Source organism: Callorhinus ursinus, unplaced genomic scaffold, assembly GCF_003265705.2.
Source record: "Callorhinus ursinus isolate GAN/ISIS: 27379988/994484 unplaced genomic scaffold, GSC_fseal_2.0 scaffold1, whole genome shotgun sequence".
Taxonomy (NCBI): Eukaryota; Metazoa; Chordata; class Mammalia; order Carnivora; family Otariidae; genus Callorhinus; species Callorhinus ursinus.
In genome coordinates, this window is record NW_027397063.1 from 129,413,542 (window position 1) to 129,434,525 (window position 20,984).

The following is a 20,984-nucleotide window of genomic DNA, read 5'->3' on the forward strand; positions in this document are numbered from 1 at the left end:
GGCTAAAAGGTGGAGGACAGAATGCTTGTTGGTTGGTTGAGTGAATAAATGTATGTTTATACATGTTCAACCAATATTTATTGAGCAGCTACTACAGGGCCAGGCCTGGTTCTAGATGCTGAGGTTACATCAATGAACAATGTACCCTCAAGGAACTTTCACTGTATTGAGGGAAGACAGACAAAAAAATAAAAAGAATACTCTCACAGAAGAATTTCTATTTGTGATTAGACTGAGGTGACATGATAGTATGTGGGGGCCAGAAAGAGGGTGCGCAGCCTAAGATTCTTTGAGAAGTGATGTGTGAGCTTTAACTGGAAGAATGTCAAGAAGGCAGCCCTCCACAGAACCAGAGGAAGAGCATTTAAGGCAAAGGGAAAAGCCAGTGCCAAGTCCTGAGAAAGGAGTTGTTGGGTTGCTATGCGGAGTAGGGATGTGGGGAGCCAGAGGAAGAAATGGGCCGGCAGCACTAGCTGTTTGGGCCGGACATGAAGTGGTCTGGACCACGGGGCGGCAGTAGAAATGGAGAGAAGTGGAAGAACTCAAACCTTTCTTGGGAGCCGGACCCAGGGCTTTCTGACTGACTGGATGTGGGGTGCAGGACAAGAATCCAGGATGTCTCCTTGGAGGCAGTGTAGGGGGTAGGGGGGCACAACGGGAGAGATTCAGGGGTGTGTGCAGGGGTGGGCTTCTACTAGCTCAGTTGTGTCCCTAGCTGCTGATACACAAATGGAGACTAGGTGCTTTTCTGCTTTGACTCTTCAGTATTATTCAAGGTGAGTAGCAGATGCTGCCCGTTGGCCTCTTTGCAGTGGGTGGCTCAGAGCTGAGGGCTTCTTGGCTTGAACCTGCAGCTCTCTGGCACATGCAGAGTGGGACAGGGCCAGACAGAACTCTGCCCTTCCTATGTGAGGTCACAGGGTATCTTCTTGCACCTTTGTAAGGGGGGGGGGCAGGAAGGCCCAGACCAATGGTGGTTAAAGGTCCCTGGGCTTTGGCATATTACTACAGGCTCTCCCTTTTCCTGGGATGAACAGGGATGGACGTGAGGATGGGGGTTGTAGGGATAATGCACATAGGAACCCCTTGCGTGGTTGTTAATGATGTGCTGAGCACTTATATCTACAACTTTTATACCTTGTTGTGTAAAGTCATATGAGCCTTAGAGAGGCGAAGGAACTTGCCCAAAGTCACGTAATTAAAAAGCAACACCACCACCAAATATATATATATATATATATATATACATATGTAAAAAAAATAAAAAGCAACAGAGACAAGCATTGAACTCAGGCTGTCTGACTGAATCTCCATGCACATGACTATACGACCCTGCCTTCTTCTGATGCAGTTATGATTTTGGGCGATAGAAGTCTTCCTGTCTTGATTGCTTTTGCCTTATGACCAGATCACCCATCCTGCCTGGCCCTTCTGCTTATGCCCCTTTTCTGAGGCTTTCCCAACAGAGCATAGGTGAAATCAGACAGCAGCTCTGCCGGGGAAAAGTAGGGCACGCCAGCCCTGGTTCTGATGGTCACATTTTATACTTGCATGGAAAATCCATCCAAAGCTGTACCTTTGCATGTGAACAAAGGGAGAAGAATAAAAACACCATGTCAACAGACAGTATTGTTGCTGCTACAGGGTTTACTCCAAGCCATGTGTCTTCCCGCCCCTGGGGTGGGTAGAAGTGAATTGCCCGTGGTGGAGACACTGCTTCTCTTGTTTGGCTCAGATGGCCCTTGTTCTCTTCTCTGTGCACTTCTCTGTTTCATCATTGCTGTCACCACACCCGAAGGGTGGTTACATTGGGCACTTCTGTACCATCAGGGATTTGTGTGGATTGGAGAAAACTAGAAAATTATTATTTAAATGCTTTTGGAAGTAGTTTTAAAGAGTGGCTTTGGAATTACTATGAAAATCTACATGGCTTTTTAAAAAGTTTATTTGCCAATGACTCTCATTTCTACAGACACAAATATAGATTTGAAACCCAGGTCAAACCACCAGTCTCTATTTCTGACTTGAGTCCTGGTGTTAGGGTGAAAAATGATGAAGAATCTTCTTTTGGGGGAGTAAGTTATTTTCCTGTTCCAGATAGATGAATACTTCCAGTTTTTATGACAACATATAATTTTTAGTCCCTTCTGATATATTACTATACGATTATATTTTTAAAGATTTTTATTTATTTGAGAGAGAGAGGGAGAGAGAGAGCATGAGCAGAGGGGAGGGGCAGAGAGGAGGGGCAGAGGGAGAGGGAGAAGCAGGCTCCCCACTGAGCAGGGAGCCCAACATGGGGCTCAATCCCAGGACCCTGGGATCATGACCTGACCGGAAGGCAGATGCTTAACCGACTGAGCCACCCACGTGCCCCTATTACTATACTATTATTAACATAATAGGTCTCTTCAAATTCTTTTTCAGAAGAAGATGGGCCATCATCACATACAAATAAATGAAATAATATGTGTAGCAGTGTTATAAGCTGAACAGAGGCAGCCACACGGGAGATACAAATCCTAATGTGTAGAAGCCTATTCAGACATGGATATCATTTAGCAAAGCTGCCTTTAATGAAGGATTCTTAATGTCCTTGCAGGAATAATTCACTCAGTGAAATTTTAATCCTGAGCATACATACTCAATCGGAGTGACCCTTCTGCAAGAGGGATGTGTAAATATGTAAACTGGCTGAGACACAGGGCTTAACCGTACTGTCTCTGAGGATGGGCCAGTGGAACTGTACATTCTGTTTCACAAATATTTATTGAGTTCTGTTCTGGTTATCTATGCTGTGTAACAAACTACCCTAAAACTTAGTGGTTTAAAACAACAGATTTTTACTGTTGCTCAGAGCTGATGGGCTCAGCTGGATGGTTCTCACTGGGGTCCCTCATACAGTTGTCCTCAAATGGCAGCAGAGGCTGGTGTCATCTGTAGGCTTCTTTACCCACATTTCTGGTGTCTGGTTTGGCACCAGATTCAGGCTTAAGAGTCACTCTGCTAAAATCTGTTGCTTAAAGGAATCACACACCCAGCCCATGTTCAGTGAGAGAGAGAGGAATAGACTTCACCTCTCCATGGGAGAGAATGAGCTGTATCTACAGGGAAGAAAGGATCTCGAGGCAGCCATCTTTGACAAGAGCTACCACAAGTTTCAACCACACATGTGATCGACACTGAAGTGACAATACTGAATGGAACATGGTCCTTCCGTTGAGGAGATGCTGGGGTGATCCCAGTCATGGAAGGGGATTGACTTATAGAAATGAAGCTCATTGTAGAGACAGATGGGACTGTGACCCCAGCACCACTCTAAGAAAAAATGGCCAGGAGAAGCAGTTCTTTGTATTTGGACCAAGAGGGACAATTTCTTAAACAGATCAAGGATCTATAAAATATACATTTCACATTGGCTCCACTGAGGAGGGGAGACAGGTGGATAAAACAGTTGCTCTGTAAAAGTCAGCTTCCCAAAAAGAACTCTTGTTCCTGGATAACCTCACGGCCCTGACAAAAAAAAACTAATGGCGAATCATCCTGTGCCATACTTTCTTCGGTTCTTTCTGTAGATGACCAGACTGATGAAAAGCATTAGGAGCCTTTGAGCTAAAGGTGCAGCCCTGGTTTTAATCATTAGCAATAGTATCATCTTTGCTAAAGAGACCACAAGGCATAAAGAGATCTGACTGGATTTTACCATATAGAATTTGTTTCTTAGCTTTCAGACACAGCTCATGTCACCTCCCCAGGGAGACTTTCTGACCACCCTGTCAGAGAAGGGAAGTCTCTCCACTTCCAGTTCTCTATCACTCTGTCCCATCATGATGTTTGTTTTCCTCACTGCACATACCACCACCTGTATTCATCTTGTTTATTTAATCCTTACTGTTTTTCTCCCTCCACCAGAATAGAGCTGACTTATTCACTTCCTAGCATACAGTAGCTGCTCAATAAATGTTTTTTTTTTTTTTAAACAAAAGAACAAACCTTTAGAGTCTGGAAGGAAGCACCCTTGTGACCACTGAAATGGTTTTAGTTAGACTAGTATTCATTCTCTTTTTGGAGTAGAGAAAACTGAAGTGTAAAGTTCCTTAGAAGTCCAGATGTGCCCCAAATCTTCCACTTTATTTGAAATTCAGCTCGGTCACTACTCTGAAATCAGGCCTGGAAGTGGCAAGGTCAGTTTCTGAGATGGTCAAACACCAGCTGGTGGTGGCGGGGTGGGGTAGTCCATCTGGTGAGGTGGGTGGACAGCCTGGACTTCTAAGCTTGGCTGCCACTTTTTAGTAGTGTGAACTTGGGTGAACTAAATAAGGCCTTTGGTTTGGTTTGCATATCTGTAAAATGGGGATAGTAATTCCAGCCTAACCCAAAGCATTGTGAGGTCCAAAGGAGAAATGAATGGGAAGGACTTTCACAGTGGTTAGTTTTTATAAAAACATCAAACATTGATCTTCCAAGGGCCCACAAAGGCCTGTTTTCTCTGTATATCCCCACCCCCAAACACCCTCCCTACTCCCATTCCCCTCGTCTTCCTGGACTCAAGTTCATTTATTTTAAGCTAAACATTTTGACTTCTGTTGACATAAAAATACATTTGAGATATGGGATACTTCATCCTAGGGATTGTTCTAAAGGGGATATCTTGGGGTGAGTTTAGAGGACTAACTACATAAATGGGCATCTGGGAGAAGAAATGGGTGTAAAAGGGGAAAGCTGACAGGTAAAGAATGTTACTGATCAGTTGATTTAAGGCTGGCCTTATTAACAGCAAAAGCAAACAGATTAGGTGGCCTAAGAAACTACTTAAAATTTAGTGACTCACAAGCAACAGTTGAAAGGAGTGACCTTTGTTCTTAGACAGCCCTGGATTCAAATCCTGACTCTGCAAGTCACTTGACTTCTTGGGAATGCAGTTTCCCTATCAGTAAAATGGGGGCAGTCACACCAGCATCCCACCAGGGTGATGAGGACTGAGTGAGCTGAAGGAGAAAATGTGGAGCATGCAGCTGATATTTAGCTGTGCCAGGGAGCCTCACCAGGAATTTCCGTTTCTGCTTCCAGTGGCTGCCTTGGGCATTGGTGGCCACATGGGCTTCAGTGACGGTTTTGATGAGCTCCCACTCCTCGTCCGTGGGCTCCGGCTTGTGCCCGATGGATTTCTGCAGCTCTTCCCGCCGTCTCTTCTCCCGGTTCTCCTCAATCAGCTTCCTCTTCGCCAGCCTCTTGCTGTCATCCAGTACCACTGGGAGAAGAGGAAAGATGAGACAAAACACACAGACACTCGCAGACACGTGGCAGACTGCACGTATTCCCCGGACCACCCACGTGCAGATGGCTGAGCACGTCCTGCAGGGTGGGTCACACTGGGGTATTTTCTCCCCTCGGCAGCAAACTGCCATTGACTAGCTATGGTCTGACATGAGACCTAGTGCCAAACTCCCAATGTCCGGCCAGCTTTTCAAAACAAAGCTCTGGGTGAAGCTGGACAATGGGCATCCCAACCCCACAGAAGGTGACTCTAAAGAAGAAGGAAGCAGAGGGAGGTAAAATCTGTCCTACCCATGGGGTAGGTCCCAGATGAGTCTGTATTCAGTCAATATGAGACTATAGCCAATCATCTGGATTCACTCTTAGGATCTCTGTTCCTCCTCTCTTGCCCTCAAATGGCTCTTAGTAACATGAACTTCAAATTAAAGTTCTGGAATGGTAAACAGGAGGCTAATGATCTCTTCCTCAGATAAAAAGGACCCCAACTCTTTATTAATTCCCTCAAGTGTTCATTGGAATGAGGCTCGGCCTATTGCTCTAGTCTCTACCTGGTCTACCCTCAATGGTGGTTAAAGAGCCCAGGCTTTGGAATCTAGAAAGAGCTGGGTTTGAATCCTGACACTACCACATTCTAGCTGTGTGACCTCTGGCAAGTTGCTTAGGCTCTTTGAGCTTTCATTTCTTCCTGTATAAAACGGGATCAACAATCCCCCCTCACAGGGTATTCAATGTGCTAATGTACTACAAGTGGTCAGTAAATAGAGCCATGACTTTTACCACTTATGCAAAAGGGACATAAGAAGGGCAGATAACAAGAAACATCTACTTCTGGGTTATTTTCCAAAACAAAACCATTTTACCAGACTCTTAGTAACCATCAATGGAATGGAAAGGCTCAGGTTTTATGCTACCGAGTCATAGTATTTTAGAACTGGAAAGAACCTTCGGTATTATCTAGCCCAACTCCCTCCTTTCACAGAGGAGGAAGTTGATCCAGAGAGATCATGACTTGCCTAAAAGTCACACAGCAAGTTCATGGCAGAGCCAAGGCAAGACCTAGGACTCCTGATTCCAGTTCTACAACATCATTGTCCTAGGGCCATTTCTTGATGAAGGTGTGACCTGGTAGGAAAAGAAAAAAAGCAAGCATAGCAGGAGGAAGAGAACCAAAAGTACTCAGCTAATCCACAAACAGAATAATGAAACCCCAGGTCATCCAGGTTGGATTGGATCATCCAAATCCCGTGAATGATGGCAAATGTGGGAAATGTGAATGAGCCCCATTAGGTCACTTTGGTTCCCTTATTAAAGGGGGGATGAGGAATGGACTCTACTCATAGCCTCCTTTCCCAAATGCTTCCTCTATGCCAGGGATTGTGGCATTTGACATGCATTATCTAATTTAGTCCTGAAAACAACTTGCAAGGTAGGCGATGATTTCACCGAGGGGAAACCCGAGGTTAGGTCTGATGGTCACACACAGCTAGTAAGTGGCAGATACGGGACTCCCAACAGTTTTTCTGATTATAAAGCCTGAGCTCTTATAATGCCTTGCAGGGCGCATTCAAAATTAATTTCCACCCAGGCCAGATTAACACTGAGCTTTTTTAACCTTATAAACATTCCTATTTTTAACTTCTCAATCAAACAATGATATGGACACAACAGTAACCGTCCCTTATGGTGACCCATCTAAATATTTGGTTCTAGTCAATCATTTTCACATATCCTTATCAGGCATATTGTTGGCAATGGCTAAAAATCTTTAAAAGATGAAGACAACACACTCAGCTAGAAGTGGGGATTAACCCAGGATTTCCAGCCTAAACCCTTCACACAACCCTCCTTCTTTTTTAAAGATTCCCCATTCTGTCTACTTTATTGGGCAAAGCAGGACATTTCACAGACTTTTTGTTGTTGTTGTTGTTGTTCTAGCTCAGAGTACCCTGTTTCTCACATAAATGTGAGCTGTGATTATTTCCTCTTTCCTGAGGAAAACCCTCATTGCATTCTTTTCTTCTTTCTTTCCTTTTTTTTTTTTTTTGCTTTCTTTTTCTTCTTCTTTTTAAACTAAAAGTTGGAAATTTTCATTGAGGTGCAGAACACTTATGCCAATAGAAACCATTAAGCCTGATGCCTGGCAAAACGGAGGCCACACATTCTGAATGACACAATTCTTACTTTATTATTAGATTAATTAAAGTGACTGGTGTAAATCCCTTGCACGGTGCGGGAAGAAGAGACTCCAGTGGCTAATCTCACCACCATATGCTGTGGCACTTTGAAAATTGGGTAGGAGGACTGGAGCTTAGAATGTTTTTATGGGCTAAAAATATAACAAACAACCAACGGCAGGATGACTCATGCGATAGCACTCGACTTCACATTCTTCAAAAATTACTGAACATGATGTTTTCTGCCAGTGCCCCATCTCCAAAAATGTCCACAAAATAAATTCCTGTCTCTGCTTTTGAAAAGTATCAGGACTAGTCCATGAGGCTCTCACCACACGAATGTCATACATAAAACTATGCCTTATCAAGGGGACTGGACATGACCGCTCATTCGTAATCTGTTGTGAACAGAGTATTGCTGACAGTCCTGCAAATGTGATAAGGATAATTGAATCACTCCCCCTCACGTGTAATCTGGATACTTTGAGAGTTAGAAGTTGATAGGGAAGGGGTAGGATGGAAACCCACCCAGCAGTAGCTGGAAGTGAGGGGTCTGTGGGAGCGCTAGGTATCTTCTCTCTACCTACATGGGTTCCTGCTTTCTTTTCTGCCTGGTTGATCTCCTTGAATCAGATCTTTCCCCAATGAACACTCCTTGAATATGAAACAAAGGAAGAAGATTACTTACAATCTGTTGCCATGCCAACATAGATGCATTTTTTAAAGCGACATTCCTGGCACTGATTTCTCGTAACTTTGTCTATGACGCATTTTCCTTCATATTTACAGGAATAGGATGGATGGAGATTTTTCTGAATGGTTCTTCTAAAGAAACCCTACATGGGAAAGAAAGACCCAAGACAGCAGTTTCATGTTTTCTAGAAATAAATGACTCCAGAATGTTGTGTCCATATAACTGTGATGGATAGTTTTGGACCTTACCTGTGTACGGGCCTGTAGCTCCTACCTATTCACATATAGGACAATTAGCCCAAACTGAATCTAAAGAATTCTAAATCGGAGCTGAAGGAAATGTCTAGGCCTACAGACAGAGTCAGTATCTTTTTGGCATTTAGTAAGGAAAAGAAGTTAATGGGAAAATCTAGTGTTCATTTTTATTTTTTCTAAACACTGAGTAATATAAATAAATTATATTATTTCATTTCATAGAGTGCCGTAATTGTGTCGTTAAGTTAAGCTGTTAAGTTAAGAAGAACCTTGCTACACTTTGTACTGGAGAATAAAGGAGCTGGATACTTGTGATACTCAGTTAATAATTCAATTATTTAGTAATTAAACAGCCTTTAGAGATTTAGTTTAGTTCTTGTTTTTAACTCTTGAAATGCCCATGGCCAGCTCAGATAACCCTTGAAACAATAGTACTTGGGGAGTAGAAAATTCAAGACTCTCTGCCCAATTTTTCTCAGTGCTCACTGCATTAGGGTTTTTCCTTTCATAGTGCTCTTCCTCTCCAGTTGGTAGACATACTCCCTGAGGTTCAGTAGGGGTCTTCCTTTCTTAAGGCATGGGAGAGGGCCACCGTAAAGGCTGCTGAGGATGCCATGTAGTCCAGGTTTAGGTGACATAAACCTTCTCAAAGGGGTGTTCTAGCAGAACCTTCTTGGACATGGTACTCCTGTCTTGGCAATGGTGCTTCTGTATTGTAGCACTCATGATGGCAGAAAGCGTGCCCTTACTGTAAGGGGCACATTGCAAAGTGCTGTAGACACCTTCCATATCCTCTGTCTCTTCTACAACCTTATGAAGTAGGTACTCTTAACATCTCCACGGTAGGTATTAAAAAACTAAGCCTCTGACAGGTTAAATCACTTGCCCCAAATCATGTGGTAAGTACACTGGGAACTCAGCCTAGAGCTGAGGAGTCAGACTCCAAGTCTTATTTACCTAATTGCTTATATGATATAAACTGAATCCAATTTTACTGTATTATTTAAATGTTTTAGAGGAACAGATTATAAATAGCACCCCCCCCCGCCTTTATCTGTTTTAGTAGACTAGCAAGGCAAAAACAAATGTTGAAGGATACTGTCTACTCAAGCTTAAAGGGACTTCTAACTTTGTTACATAAATAGGGACTGACATACCAGTTGGCCTAGATTAAAGCCAAATTTGAATGATCCTATTTAACTTTCCTTGGCTTTGATTAGGTACATATACCACTTGCATATTCACTCAGACATAAGAGCTCTCTACCTTATAATGAAAAAGTCAAAGGTAGAATTTTATATTGGGCAAAGCAGGATAAAACAGAAAAATGACAGCCATGACTGAAACTAACGAACTTGATTGGGGACATGTGAGTAAATCCCTTATCATTTCTAATGTTCAAGGTCTAACAGGAAAACGGCTGCATTATTATTCGGGTTTTGTATCCTTAAACACTTACATCCATTAGTTTGAATGATGTTGCTATCGTGTTATAAGATTCACTCAATCACACATGGGCAGGTCTTTTCATGCTGGCAGTGCGTTTCCCTGGGTATTCAAGGTGGGCTCATTCTGCTAGAGCATGAATGTCAGGGCATGCCACAGCACTGAAAGACAAGCTGCCCTGTGAACCTCCCTACTCTACCTCTGCGGCCCTCTCTCCAACCCACCCTTCATGGGTCATCCCTGCCTGGAGAGCAAAAAAACCCCTAGAGATTCCTGGCAAGAAGACATGTGTCATAGACAGGGAGGAGAGCGGCTGGGTAGCATACCTCCTTCTGGAGAAGGCAGAGTTTCCCCAGAGGTGGCAGCACCAAAGTCCAGGGCATCAGGGAGAATGTGTGCTGCTAGGAGGATAGGAAAGTTGTTGGGGGAGACCCTTTTCTCACACATACTTGGACGCTGACTCATGTTCTAGAAGCGGGGAGCAGACCAAAGAGTCCGACAATGCTAAGGAGAGAAGGAGCTATGGTACACCAGACACTGGAGTAACATTCATTTTTCTAAAAAGGCTACTCTGTGAGCCTTTAAATGGAATGAATGAAATAATTTATACTTTGCTTATGTTGAGAAAGGTGTTGGGGTAGCAGGCTCTGCTATTCATAGTACCATCTTTTCTATGGCTTCTCTCTGATGGACTTTTCTCGGGTGCTTCATGGACCAAGTCCCCTTTAAGATGTTGGCTTCCCCTAAGTTATAATAAAAGGATATTTGACACATGATGAGGGATCACTTCATTTGAGTAAATGTAAAGGTGCTAGATCCCTTACTTTTATTATTATTATTTTAATTTTTATTTTTTAAAGATTTTATTTATTTATTTGACAGAGAGAGACACAGGGAGAGAGGGAACACAAGCAGGGGAAGTGGGAGAGGGAGAAGCAGGCTTCCCACTGAGCAGGGAGCCCGATGCGGGGCTCGATCCCAGGACCCCGGGATCATTGACCTGAGCCGAAGGCAGACGCTTAACGACTGAGCCACCCAGGTGCCCCTAGATCCCTTAATTTTAAAAAGTGACAAAAATTAACTTCTGGAAGTGAACCGAATAGAAAATATTTAATATAGTCTACCTACAAAAATCTTTTTAGAGGTGAGCTAACAAAAGACATGTCCCAGGGACTAAGTAAGGCCATGTATTTCATTAATTATTTGTTGGTGAGGAGAGGTTTTGCTTTTATTAATCAACATCAGACATGTTTCTCTGTATTTTGAGAAGAACTGGATCCACTTCTTAGTGGTCTGAGATGATGCCCTGATTAGTGTGATAAGGAGCTAAGTGTCAATATTTGGGCAACTGCTATAAGCTATGAATCTTTCTTAAAAAAATAGTTTGTTGTGGGGAAGTATCAACATTCTTTCTATAAAAGACTGGCTCATCAAAACAGACAGAACAGCTCCAAAAGATTTTTGCTGTCTTCAGGGCAAAAATGGGCAAAAAAGACATGTACACTGCAAGTGTGGGGTAGAAATATTTTTAAAGGGCCAGTTTGAATAAACAGTATGTGAAGCATAAACTTTTTTATCTTTGGCCACTCTTAAAAACTGTGTTTCACTTGAAAAACTCCATTGTCTTTTTCTAAGATACGTTGTCTTTATATTAAATGCATGATCTGCATAATTACCCCAGGAAAGCTGCTTTCTGATTTTATGATGGAGGCAATTCTAGAAACAGGATTCTGATCTGAGATAAAGGGACAGAGGCTGAAAAAAATCTAGCTTTTTGCTACATGATTTCTTCTTTTAGGTAAACCTCAGTTGAATCAGGACCCAAACATGCTGTGATCTTGGAAAAAGAGGCTAATGGATTTCCTGATCATCATGAAGACATACATGAGGCAGGGACACGGGTTAATGGGCTTGATTCTCCATTTGTTTAAGTCAATCACTAATAAGCATTAAGTTCTCTGTAAGGCACATTTGGTCTTTAGAGTCACTTTGGGAGTTGAGTATTAAATGGAATTTTCATTAGAGTCTCTCCCAGAATTCAAAATTTACCATTAGGAACTGATTTGAAAGAATCTCAATGCTCAATGCTACATAATCAGGTAGGCAAAGCTTTATGAATTGGAGCTGCTTTAGAAAAAAGGTCTGTTTGAATTACTGAGCTTATAGAGAGAGTATATCTAAAGTAATACAGTGTTATTACTTCCAAATCAAGCCAATAAAACTGTGCTTTCAAGAGACAGTCTGCAAGTCCCCCAATTAATAAACAGTCAGGACTTACTTGTATTTGGTTCCATTAAACTCCTTAAGATTATTTTCATGGATGTAATAGCAATATTTAGTACAATCTTTTTTAAAAGGTACAAATTCCAGATCAAAGGTGTCTGGATGAATGAGAGCACACTACATCACATTACAAAAATCTTGCAGATACAGGGCCTTGGGAACTTAGAAACGCCCTGATGTGTCCTGATTCCCATGGCTGTATCATTTCAACACTTACAGCAGGCTTCTGCTAAGTGTTTCCGAATTTCATGCAAAAAAGCTAGGGTATTTGCATGGAAAATCTTCCATTAAGAAATGGGGCACCTTACGTTGAAACCAAGCTACCATGCTGATTTTTGGGGTTCAGGGTCAAGGGTTAGGAGGAAACGGGGGTAGTTGAAGGAGGGGAACAGAGAGGAGGAGGTGAGGTGGGTGACGGAGGGAAGACTGAATTGTTTTATGCAGTTTAATACAATCTTTGCCTTAGGATTTACATCTTGGGATCATTTGGTTTTAAATATAAAAAGTAAATAAAACATTTAGCAAGTAAACATTTAAGAAGTCTTTCCCTGACTTAATATACTTCCTCATTTATAAAACATTAGCTGAACGCTGGATCTAGCACTGGGTTGAGCTTTATTTGTTTTTATAGTAGACTTTATTTTCTAGGCTAGGTTGTTGGACCAAAAGATATTTGCCAGAAAGTTCATCTTAATTTTGATGATGAAGAGTGTAAGTAGGCAAATTTAGGCTCACTTTCGGGAAGTGAACTGTTGATCATGGGTGTATTCTTGTCAAGAATCTCCTGTAGATGGGTCTGTAGAGCATAAAATTAGCTGATGGATGTCCAGAATTCACTTACTGGCTGAAGGCTGTGCAGAAAGCCAATTTGGATAATTTCAGAACATAATTGAATCTAAGTAGCCTCAAAGATACTCTCTAATGGAACCCTTAAAAGTGAGCATATTAAAAAAATAAACAAAAGTGGGCATATTTACTCAGATTAATAGCGTGTGGTAGAGTACATTCTGTGTCCTTAACCACTGGAGATAAAACAAGAGGAGAAATTGTTATTTCTTGGGCTAATATATTATAAAATATCTATGCATTTTTAAATTCACAGAGGGAATAGTAATTTCTTTTCATCTTATTAGTTCTCTCCCTGTCTTAAAAGCCAGACATTACACTCTTGCAAATCCATTTAGTTATTGTTGATTTGGGGAAAAAAATTCAGTTCTTAAACATGCCAAAAGTTGAGGAGGACAGCCAGACACAGGCTGTGGATGATCACAGGCCGTGAATGTTGGAATTTGGTTCTAATTTGAACTTAAACGTCATGTTGCATTCTGGTGGAAACCTGGGAGGGGGACTAGAGCTGGGCTGAGCTCTGAGCTCACTGGTCCCAGGGCAATTACCTTGCAGCCTTCACACGTGATGCAGCGGTAGTGATACCCAGTGGCTTTGTCACCACACACTACACATAGCTCGTCCTTGTCTAAATAACTGGGGATGTACCCTGTGAAGAAGGAAAAAAGAGGAATGTGAGGAGAAAATATCGCGCTAAAGTCAAAGACACACCATAGCCTGGCAGAGGATAAAAGGAGGACAGGAGATAAAGCGCATGAGGGAGGAGGCAGGACCAAATTGTTTTATACACTTTGATCCAACTTGTGCTTTAGCGTTTACATCTTGTCATCCTTTAGTTTTAAATACAAAAGGTAAATAAAATATTTAACAAGAAAAACTTTGAAGTCTTTCCCTGACTTCATATACTTCCTCTCGTATCTTACACTTATCCGCTGTATTCTCCCATACGTATAGAGTTGGATAGGAGGCCCAGGATTTCAGAATGCCTTAGAAATAGGTGTGGTCATTCTTGCTCTGCAGGTGGGAATATATCTGAAGGCTGTTGGAGCCAGTGAATCATACAGAGAGGCCAAGATTTGAGACATCTGGAGTGCTCTGGGGTCTGGAGAACATAGTCTCTTTTGCAAGCCTTTTTTTCAGAATTTTTTCTTAGAAGACTGGATCCACTTTGGAATCAAGGCACCATGCAATAAATTCAGAAAACTTTACAGCTCGGAGATCATCAACTACTTTTGAGGCGAACAGACTTTCAGAGGTTTGTCTGGCGTTCCTGAGGGTCACACTAGAAATTAAAGCAGAGATCTTCTAACCAGATCTCCTAACTTCTAGTATAAGTAATGCTTGTCTTTTTCTAAAAATAGACAGTTAACTTTAAGTAGAATGAACAAAGCCATCTAAAAAATATCTTTTGGTAAACTTGTGCCGTTATGAGACAAAACCCAACAATTCTGGGTGATGTGAAATAATGGAGGCTCTATTTATTAATTAAAAAAAGAAAGTCCAACCATGATAACTCTCTTTGTTAGTGTACTCTTGGTTTATTAGTTTAAATTCTTTGACCCAGGAAACTAAAGTTTAAAAACCAAACAGAAGCAACCTACTTCCCACCGGTCTTTGCCTCTTCCCCTTCACTTGTAGACAATGTCCAAACACAAGAAACTGATTCTAAGGGGCAAATTCAGTTTCATATGGTATCAGTGGTTTACCATTGAAGCACATATCTTTAGATGAGTGCAGAAATCAAAATAAGGTCTGCTTTGTCGGGATGTGGAGAAGGGAAAGGCTGAGAAAACAAAATCATTCCTTTCCCAGATCATGGCCCCTTATGAAGTTCTTTGACTTGGTAAACTCTTACGGTTTCAATAAAGATTAGCCAGGGTGAAATGACAGATGATTTATTGTATGCTCTACCATGACATTTTCTTATATCTTTTATTAAACTAGGTCACAGAGGGTTTACATTTCAGAAAAAAATCCACAAAGAAAACAGAAGAAAATGAGTCCTTTTCACAATTTCTTAGAAATTACTTTGCTCAGACTTTATTTTAGAAAAATGGCCCTTCTTGGGAGGGAGACAAATGACTTCAGAGTGAGATCCGGTAATGTACAGGATTATCTTCTTAAATATCACAGCTTTTCTTAGTTTACTTTTGCATCATGCAAACCATGAGTCATCTGTTGAATTCACTTCAAGAGTTTCAAAACTTCCATCAGACATTTTTAAAAAGAGCATTCTGGGAGGGATTGGGACAGAAAATAAGGGGACTGGAATGATTTGTGTGTTTATTCAATCATTCATCTATTCATAAATTCAGAAAACATTTATTTAGCATGTACTATGTATGCGCTTAGCACTGTGCTTGGTGCTGAGAATATAAAAACAACTAAGGCATGGTTTCTTCCCTTGGTAGGCGCGCACGTGTAGGAAACTGAGTTCTGTACTTCCAGTCCTGGTCATTCCTCAACGAGAGAAGAAAAGGTGAAGATGAAGGAAAGAACATGAAAGATGCTGAACAGCACCACAAGGAAATGCAAAGCCCAAACCACAATGAGACACCACGTAACATCCTCTAGTATGGTTATAATAAAAATGGTGGACAATAACAAATGTTGGTAAGGATATGGAGAAATCTGAACCTTTATATGTTGCTGGTAAGAATGTAAAATGTGCCTTAGAAAATAGTTTGGCAGTTCCTCAAAAGGCTAAACATAAAGTTACATATGACCCAGCAATTCCACTCCTAGGTGTGTTCCCAAGAGAACTGAAAATACATGTCCACACACAAACCTGTACAGGAATGTTCAAAGCAGCATTATTCATAATATCCAAGGGATGGAAACAACCCAAATGCCCATCAAATGATGAATGGATAAACAAAAGGTAGTACATTCATACAATGGAATTTATTCAGCTGTGAGAAGGAATGAAGTACCCAGATGTTGTATGATTTCATTTCTATGAGATGTCTAGAATAGGCAAATTCATAGAGAAAGAAATTGGATTAGTGGATGACAAGGCCTGGAGGGAGGGAGTAATGGGGAGTAACTGCTAATGGGTACAGAGTTTCTTTTCATGGTGACAAGAATGTTCTGGAATTGTATAGTGTTGATGGTTGCACAACTCTGAATATACTAAAAACTACTGAATGGAAAACCATTGTTTTTCATGGATATGTTTTGTGCACTTTCAGTGTGTGAGGTCTATGGTATGTGGAATATGTTTCAATAAAGCTGTTACTACAAAAACAAAGAAATGAAGGAAATAAAAGAGAATGGTTGCATCTGACAAACATTTGTGTGTGTATACTATGTGCCAGGCAGTGTGCTAAGGATCTAAAGATGGCTAAGTTTCAATTCTTGGGGAAGTTTTCTGTGCGGTGGGGAAAAAGACAATAACAGATCATCTGCATATAATGTGGAAGGCACTAGGATAGTGCTATGTCCAGAATCACAGAGGGGAAACCCTTTGAGAAGCCTTCCTGCCTACCCCCCCAGCTCAAGTCTAAACTGGGTACTCCCATATCTCCTTGTGCTTCCTCAATAGTAGTCCTTTTATACCTATATTATAACTACCTGTGAATTCTTTCTTCCCTTTGACCATAATCTTTGATTCACTATAGGTTTGTACAGTTCCAGCTAGAGGGCAGGGCTCAAAACATTCATGCTGAAACCCCAGTGTCTAACACCTGCTCCCTCTATGGATGGCATACAGTTTTCAAGATCTCTGCCACTGGCCAATGGTGAAGAACGTGAGCAGGAGGGATATGTCTGGAACCTGCAGATAAGTAGGTTTAAAAGCCTGGAGCTGTGCCTGAGAAGGCTAAAGATCTCAGAAAAGATTTCTGAAAGAGGTGATAATGCCGATTCAGGGGGCCAAACTTCAGAGCTAATGAAAACGGCATTAGAAAGTTTGATTTTTGGTAAAGAAACCAAGATTCCTCTCAGATTAAAACTAACACATCCAGATTGAAGCTCATCCAAGACCTAGTGATCTGAGGAGATGCATGCTCACTAATCAACTAGATTCGGTCCTTCTTTCTTTGCTCTGATCACTAGGTTCAATACAGTGAGACAGGACCAAAGAGAGCTTAAGGGCAATACCATTTTCCCACAATATAGAAATGAAAATCACGATGACCAGGCCAGTTTGATTCAGATACCCATCACCAAAAGTGGAGATTTGCAGTCTGAATTTTATACAATGTGCTCCACTTTCTACTTTGGGCTATCTAACCCACTACCCATTACATTCAAAAGAGTCTTTGCTTCCTGGCTAGGTTTCTCATTAACCCCAAGTCCCAAGGTTGTATATGCCACTGTCTGGTAGGTAACTGATGGTGCTGTGGTTCCAATTTAATAAGAAATCTAATAACATCTACAGGAAAACTCACTGGGCATTGCTTTATTCCAAACACAATTTTGGGGAATCCATCTATAGGAAGAAATAACACAAAATATTGCAACAGGGCTCTGTGCTCAGAGAAATAACTAGTTACCAAATGTGGGGGGAGGGTCATAGGGAAAATGGTTGGAGATACTCTGGACTTAACTAACACCAGTGGCATTCAGTGGTCAGTCTTTAGGAATCAAAAGCAATGTATGTATTAGTTTCTTACAAACTTTCTTTTTACATAAAAAAATTATACAAGTAATACAGTTCATTATAGAAAAAAAAAGACATAAATGAGCAAAAATGAAATTTGCCTGTCAACTCACCCCAAAGAGATAACCACTGTAGCATTTTGGTGTTTCTTCATCTTGGATTAGTATGTGTGACAGTGTGTACACACCTTTGTGTGTGCATTGAAACACAGGCTTAATAAACACAAAGTAACTTTTAAGCAACAAAGTAACCCAATTATTAAAACACACACCTTTCTAGTAAAGGCAGATGGAATGCATATATCCATGTCAGGAAAGCTATCTCTTGATCTCTTATATGTAGAGGTTATGTATAGTTATCAGAGTGAGGACTTTTCAGTTCTTGGTATCAGGTGCCCACAGGAGAGATAAGGGAGAAAGAGGTAAGGGCACATCCTTCTCATATTCAGGAACCAATTGTAATACAGTTGGACACTGTACTGTTTATGGGACATGCCTTGGGAGGGCCAGAGAATATTAACCAGAGTTAAGTTGCTTGTCCCTCACCATTTCTCACTCTACCTCATGACTTGCCTGCTCTATCTGGTGGTGTTGGCAGTAAGATACTGAAAATTTCCTCCTCCCTGTAGTTGAACAATTTACATAGATGGTTGAACTCTTTGACCTTTAGGTTCTTATGAATCCTGGAATCCAGTGATAATTCAGTCTGTGAGTAGAATGGGCTCCTTCCATTTTCTGACTGCTAGTCTTATGGGTGGTTTAATTTGTTCTCTGATTTCTCCTAGATTCTCTTCTTGGTGGATGAATAGGTGATTTCAAATGTCTTTAGTGAAATCATCACGACGTTTATAGAAACATCTACTTAAGTTGGTTGCAGTTGCTTACATGGTCATCCTAGTGTACCCCACCCATCTCTTTCTTTTCTCTAAAATATTAACTCAGAACCATCTTATTTACCCAAAACAGTCAACACAGGCAATGATACATCAATTATCATGCCTAAGTCCATTATTCATCATTAAATAACATCGCTCAGGGAGTAACATCCCACACATAATTAATAGGTAGGTGAAGATTCTCTTAAGATTGCTGAATCTGTTTGACAACATCACAAGCTAACTTGTTCTCCCAGAGAACTTAACCATTTCTTGCTCTCCTAATTTGTGTCCCCATCTTTTTCCTTTTTCATGCTTACCAAATAAGCCACATGCTGGCCAAATATGCCCTACTAAGGAAAATGCACCTGTAGTGCTAGTTTTGTTACCAGGAAGGGACACTAAATGGATGTCAGCATTTGGTTCTGTCTAGAAACAAACATGAAGAAACACAACTCTGGAAGCCACACTGCTCATCTGAGAATTGCATCTGCAAATTATCCCAAGTAAGTTGAAGAAACATGGTTAATAACACCCCAGAAAACAATTAAGACCCATGTCAGTATGTGATAATCCAAGGGTGATATGTTTTCCCCAGCTCTTACATGCTCAGATATCTTGTTTTTCTAGACTAATAAACTATGCTGCCGCTTTATCAAGCATATTATTATGAAAACAAACTCCATCTGTTTGTTCAACAAGGACTTGGAGATTTTCTTTTTATTTGACACTTGGCAATGTCTGCTTAATTGCCAAGTATTTCCCGCATGTAAAATAGGTAGACATGGTTAAATATTACTAACATTTTCCATCTTTTTTGATAGCAGCTTCATTAAGATGTAATTCACATACCATACAATTCAATAGCTTTTTCTATATTCACAGTTGTGAATTTCTCAGCGCAATTTTAGAACATTTTAATCATCCCCCAAAGAAATCCGGTACCTTTAGAAGACACCCGCATTCCTCCTATCCCTTTTTCCCCCTCCACCCTAAGCAACCACTAACCTATGTTTCTACAGATTTGCCTATTCTAGATATTTCATACAAATGAAATTATACATTTTGTGGTCTTTTGTGACTGGCTTTTAACTTAACATAATATTTTCAAGGTTTATCCATGTTGCAGCTTAACACTACTTTAAAAAACTTGACTCTCAGAGGGACTTGGTATGTGGAAGGGGAAAGTTGTTTATATTTACACTAGAAATCATGCAAGAGGCAGTGAGCTGGTTTCTTGGTTTGCACTAGATTCAAGGCTTTCCCATGTATGAGTAAAATCAGAAGGCTATCTAGTTTAATTCTCTTGAGTGAATTACAACATCACCTCAGGTCCTAGGAGGAGAAACACTGGCACCTCTTGTCACCTTGGCAAACACACAAAGCTTAGGGAATAGAACATAAGGCAGATTGATCTTGATGGTAGATGTAAAGTAGAAGGTGCTGCCTAGGAAGGTAGATCTTGCAGAAGAGAGAGGAGCTGAGTTCAGAGACCATTTCCAATCTGGTCTATCATACCTTCAGTATAGGACCCCTTGCCAAACGAAACTATCTAAAAGGAGCAGTGGTTATCACTGGTGGTCAGAAATACTCTGGGCGGTTCATAGAGGTCCATGTTGCTGATTCATCTTGTAGAACTATCAATTTAGAGCCATCAAAGAATCCTGAGTAGTTTGGGTCAGGATAGCAGATGAGACTATATATTAATACCCTTAAGGAAGCTAAATAATTAGCGGGTTTAGTCATTCTTTCAATTTTATATTGAACTTTCTCAATTCATCTGATAGCTCAGACTCTTCTGATTTAAGGTTCCCTCCCACCCCAACTAGCACCTTCTTCCCTGTGTCATTTCTTTATATATGTAAAAAATCTTGAATGGCTCATCTCTTAGCCTTTTCCCAACATACTAATGCTGATTCCTTTTACACTTAATTCCTAGTATAAGGTACCAAGTTTTACATCATGTTAATTTTAACTCTCTGAGAAACACTGTATTAATCCATCCATCTATCCATCCATCCAGACACAGCCATTAATTTATTTAATATACATGCATGGCCCTAGTATGTCAGACACTGGATACATACCTGAAACTGCATTAACTTTAAAGGTATTCTTTCATTGCTGTCTGCGAATTTCCAGAAGAGCTGCCCCAGAGGCTCCTATTTCACCAAATCATTCCTCAGAACAGCAACCATCTTTCCATGTTCCCTACTACCCTCAAGGAATCACTGAGCATCTTTGCTTTCCACCTTGCCCCCTGGCTGGCTAGACCCTTGCTGCTGGGTGATGGAAGGCATGGAGTCCTAAGTCTTCCAACTCTAAAACACTGGGGGTGGAGGAGGACAAGGGAAGCAGAAAGACGACTAGATCAGAGGTGTTAATTCAGAGAAGGGGAGGGGACATGATGAAGGGACTGTGGATTTCCACCATCTGGAAATCTTAGGGCAGGAAAGGGGGGTAAAGCAAGTTTCAGATTATTTCTTCTGACTCAAAAATTCCTGAGACTAAAATATATTCATTTTTAGGGCTA

General features: G+C 41.0%; 1 protein-coding gene and 1 long non-coding RNA gene across 17 annotated transcripts in view; one reads left to right on the forward strand and one right to left on the reverse strand.

Annotated features, from left to right (window-relative positions):
• The window catches only part of LOC141374180 (uncharacterized), a 58,086-nt gene extending 41,862 nt beyond the window's left edge, over positions 1-16,224 (forward strand). Inside the window, exons 3-4 of the long non-coding RNA XR_012380838.1 lie at positions 13,995-14,229; positions 15,386-16,224. This is a non-coding gene — a long non-coding RNA (uncharacterized lncRNA). The remainder of the gene's footprint in view (positions 1-13,994; positions 14,230-15,385) is intronic.
• The window catches only part of THRB (thyroid hormone receptor beta), a 371,178-nt gene that overhangs the window by 21,527 nt on the left and 328,667 nt on the right, over positions 1-20,984 (reverse strand). For all 16 annotated transcript variants that reach the window (XM_073900899.1, XM_073900893.1, XM_073900904.1 and 13 more), the window contains 3 exons: positions 13,523-13,623; positions 8,140-8,287; positions 5,046-5,251 (listed from right to left, as the gene is read on the reverse strand). In XM_073900899.1, the coding sequence (XP_073757000.1) occupies positions 5,046-5,251; positions 8,140-8,287; positions 13,523-13,623 (455 nt within the window). The remainder of the gene's footprint in view (positions 1-5,045; positions 5,252-8,139; positions 8,288-13,522; positions 13,624-20,984) is intronic.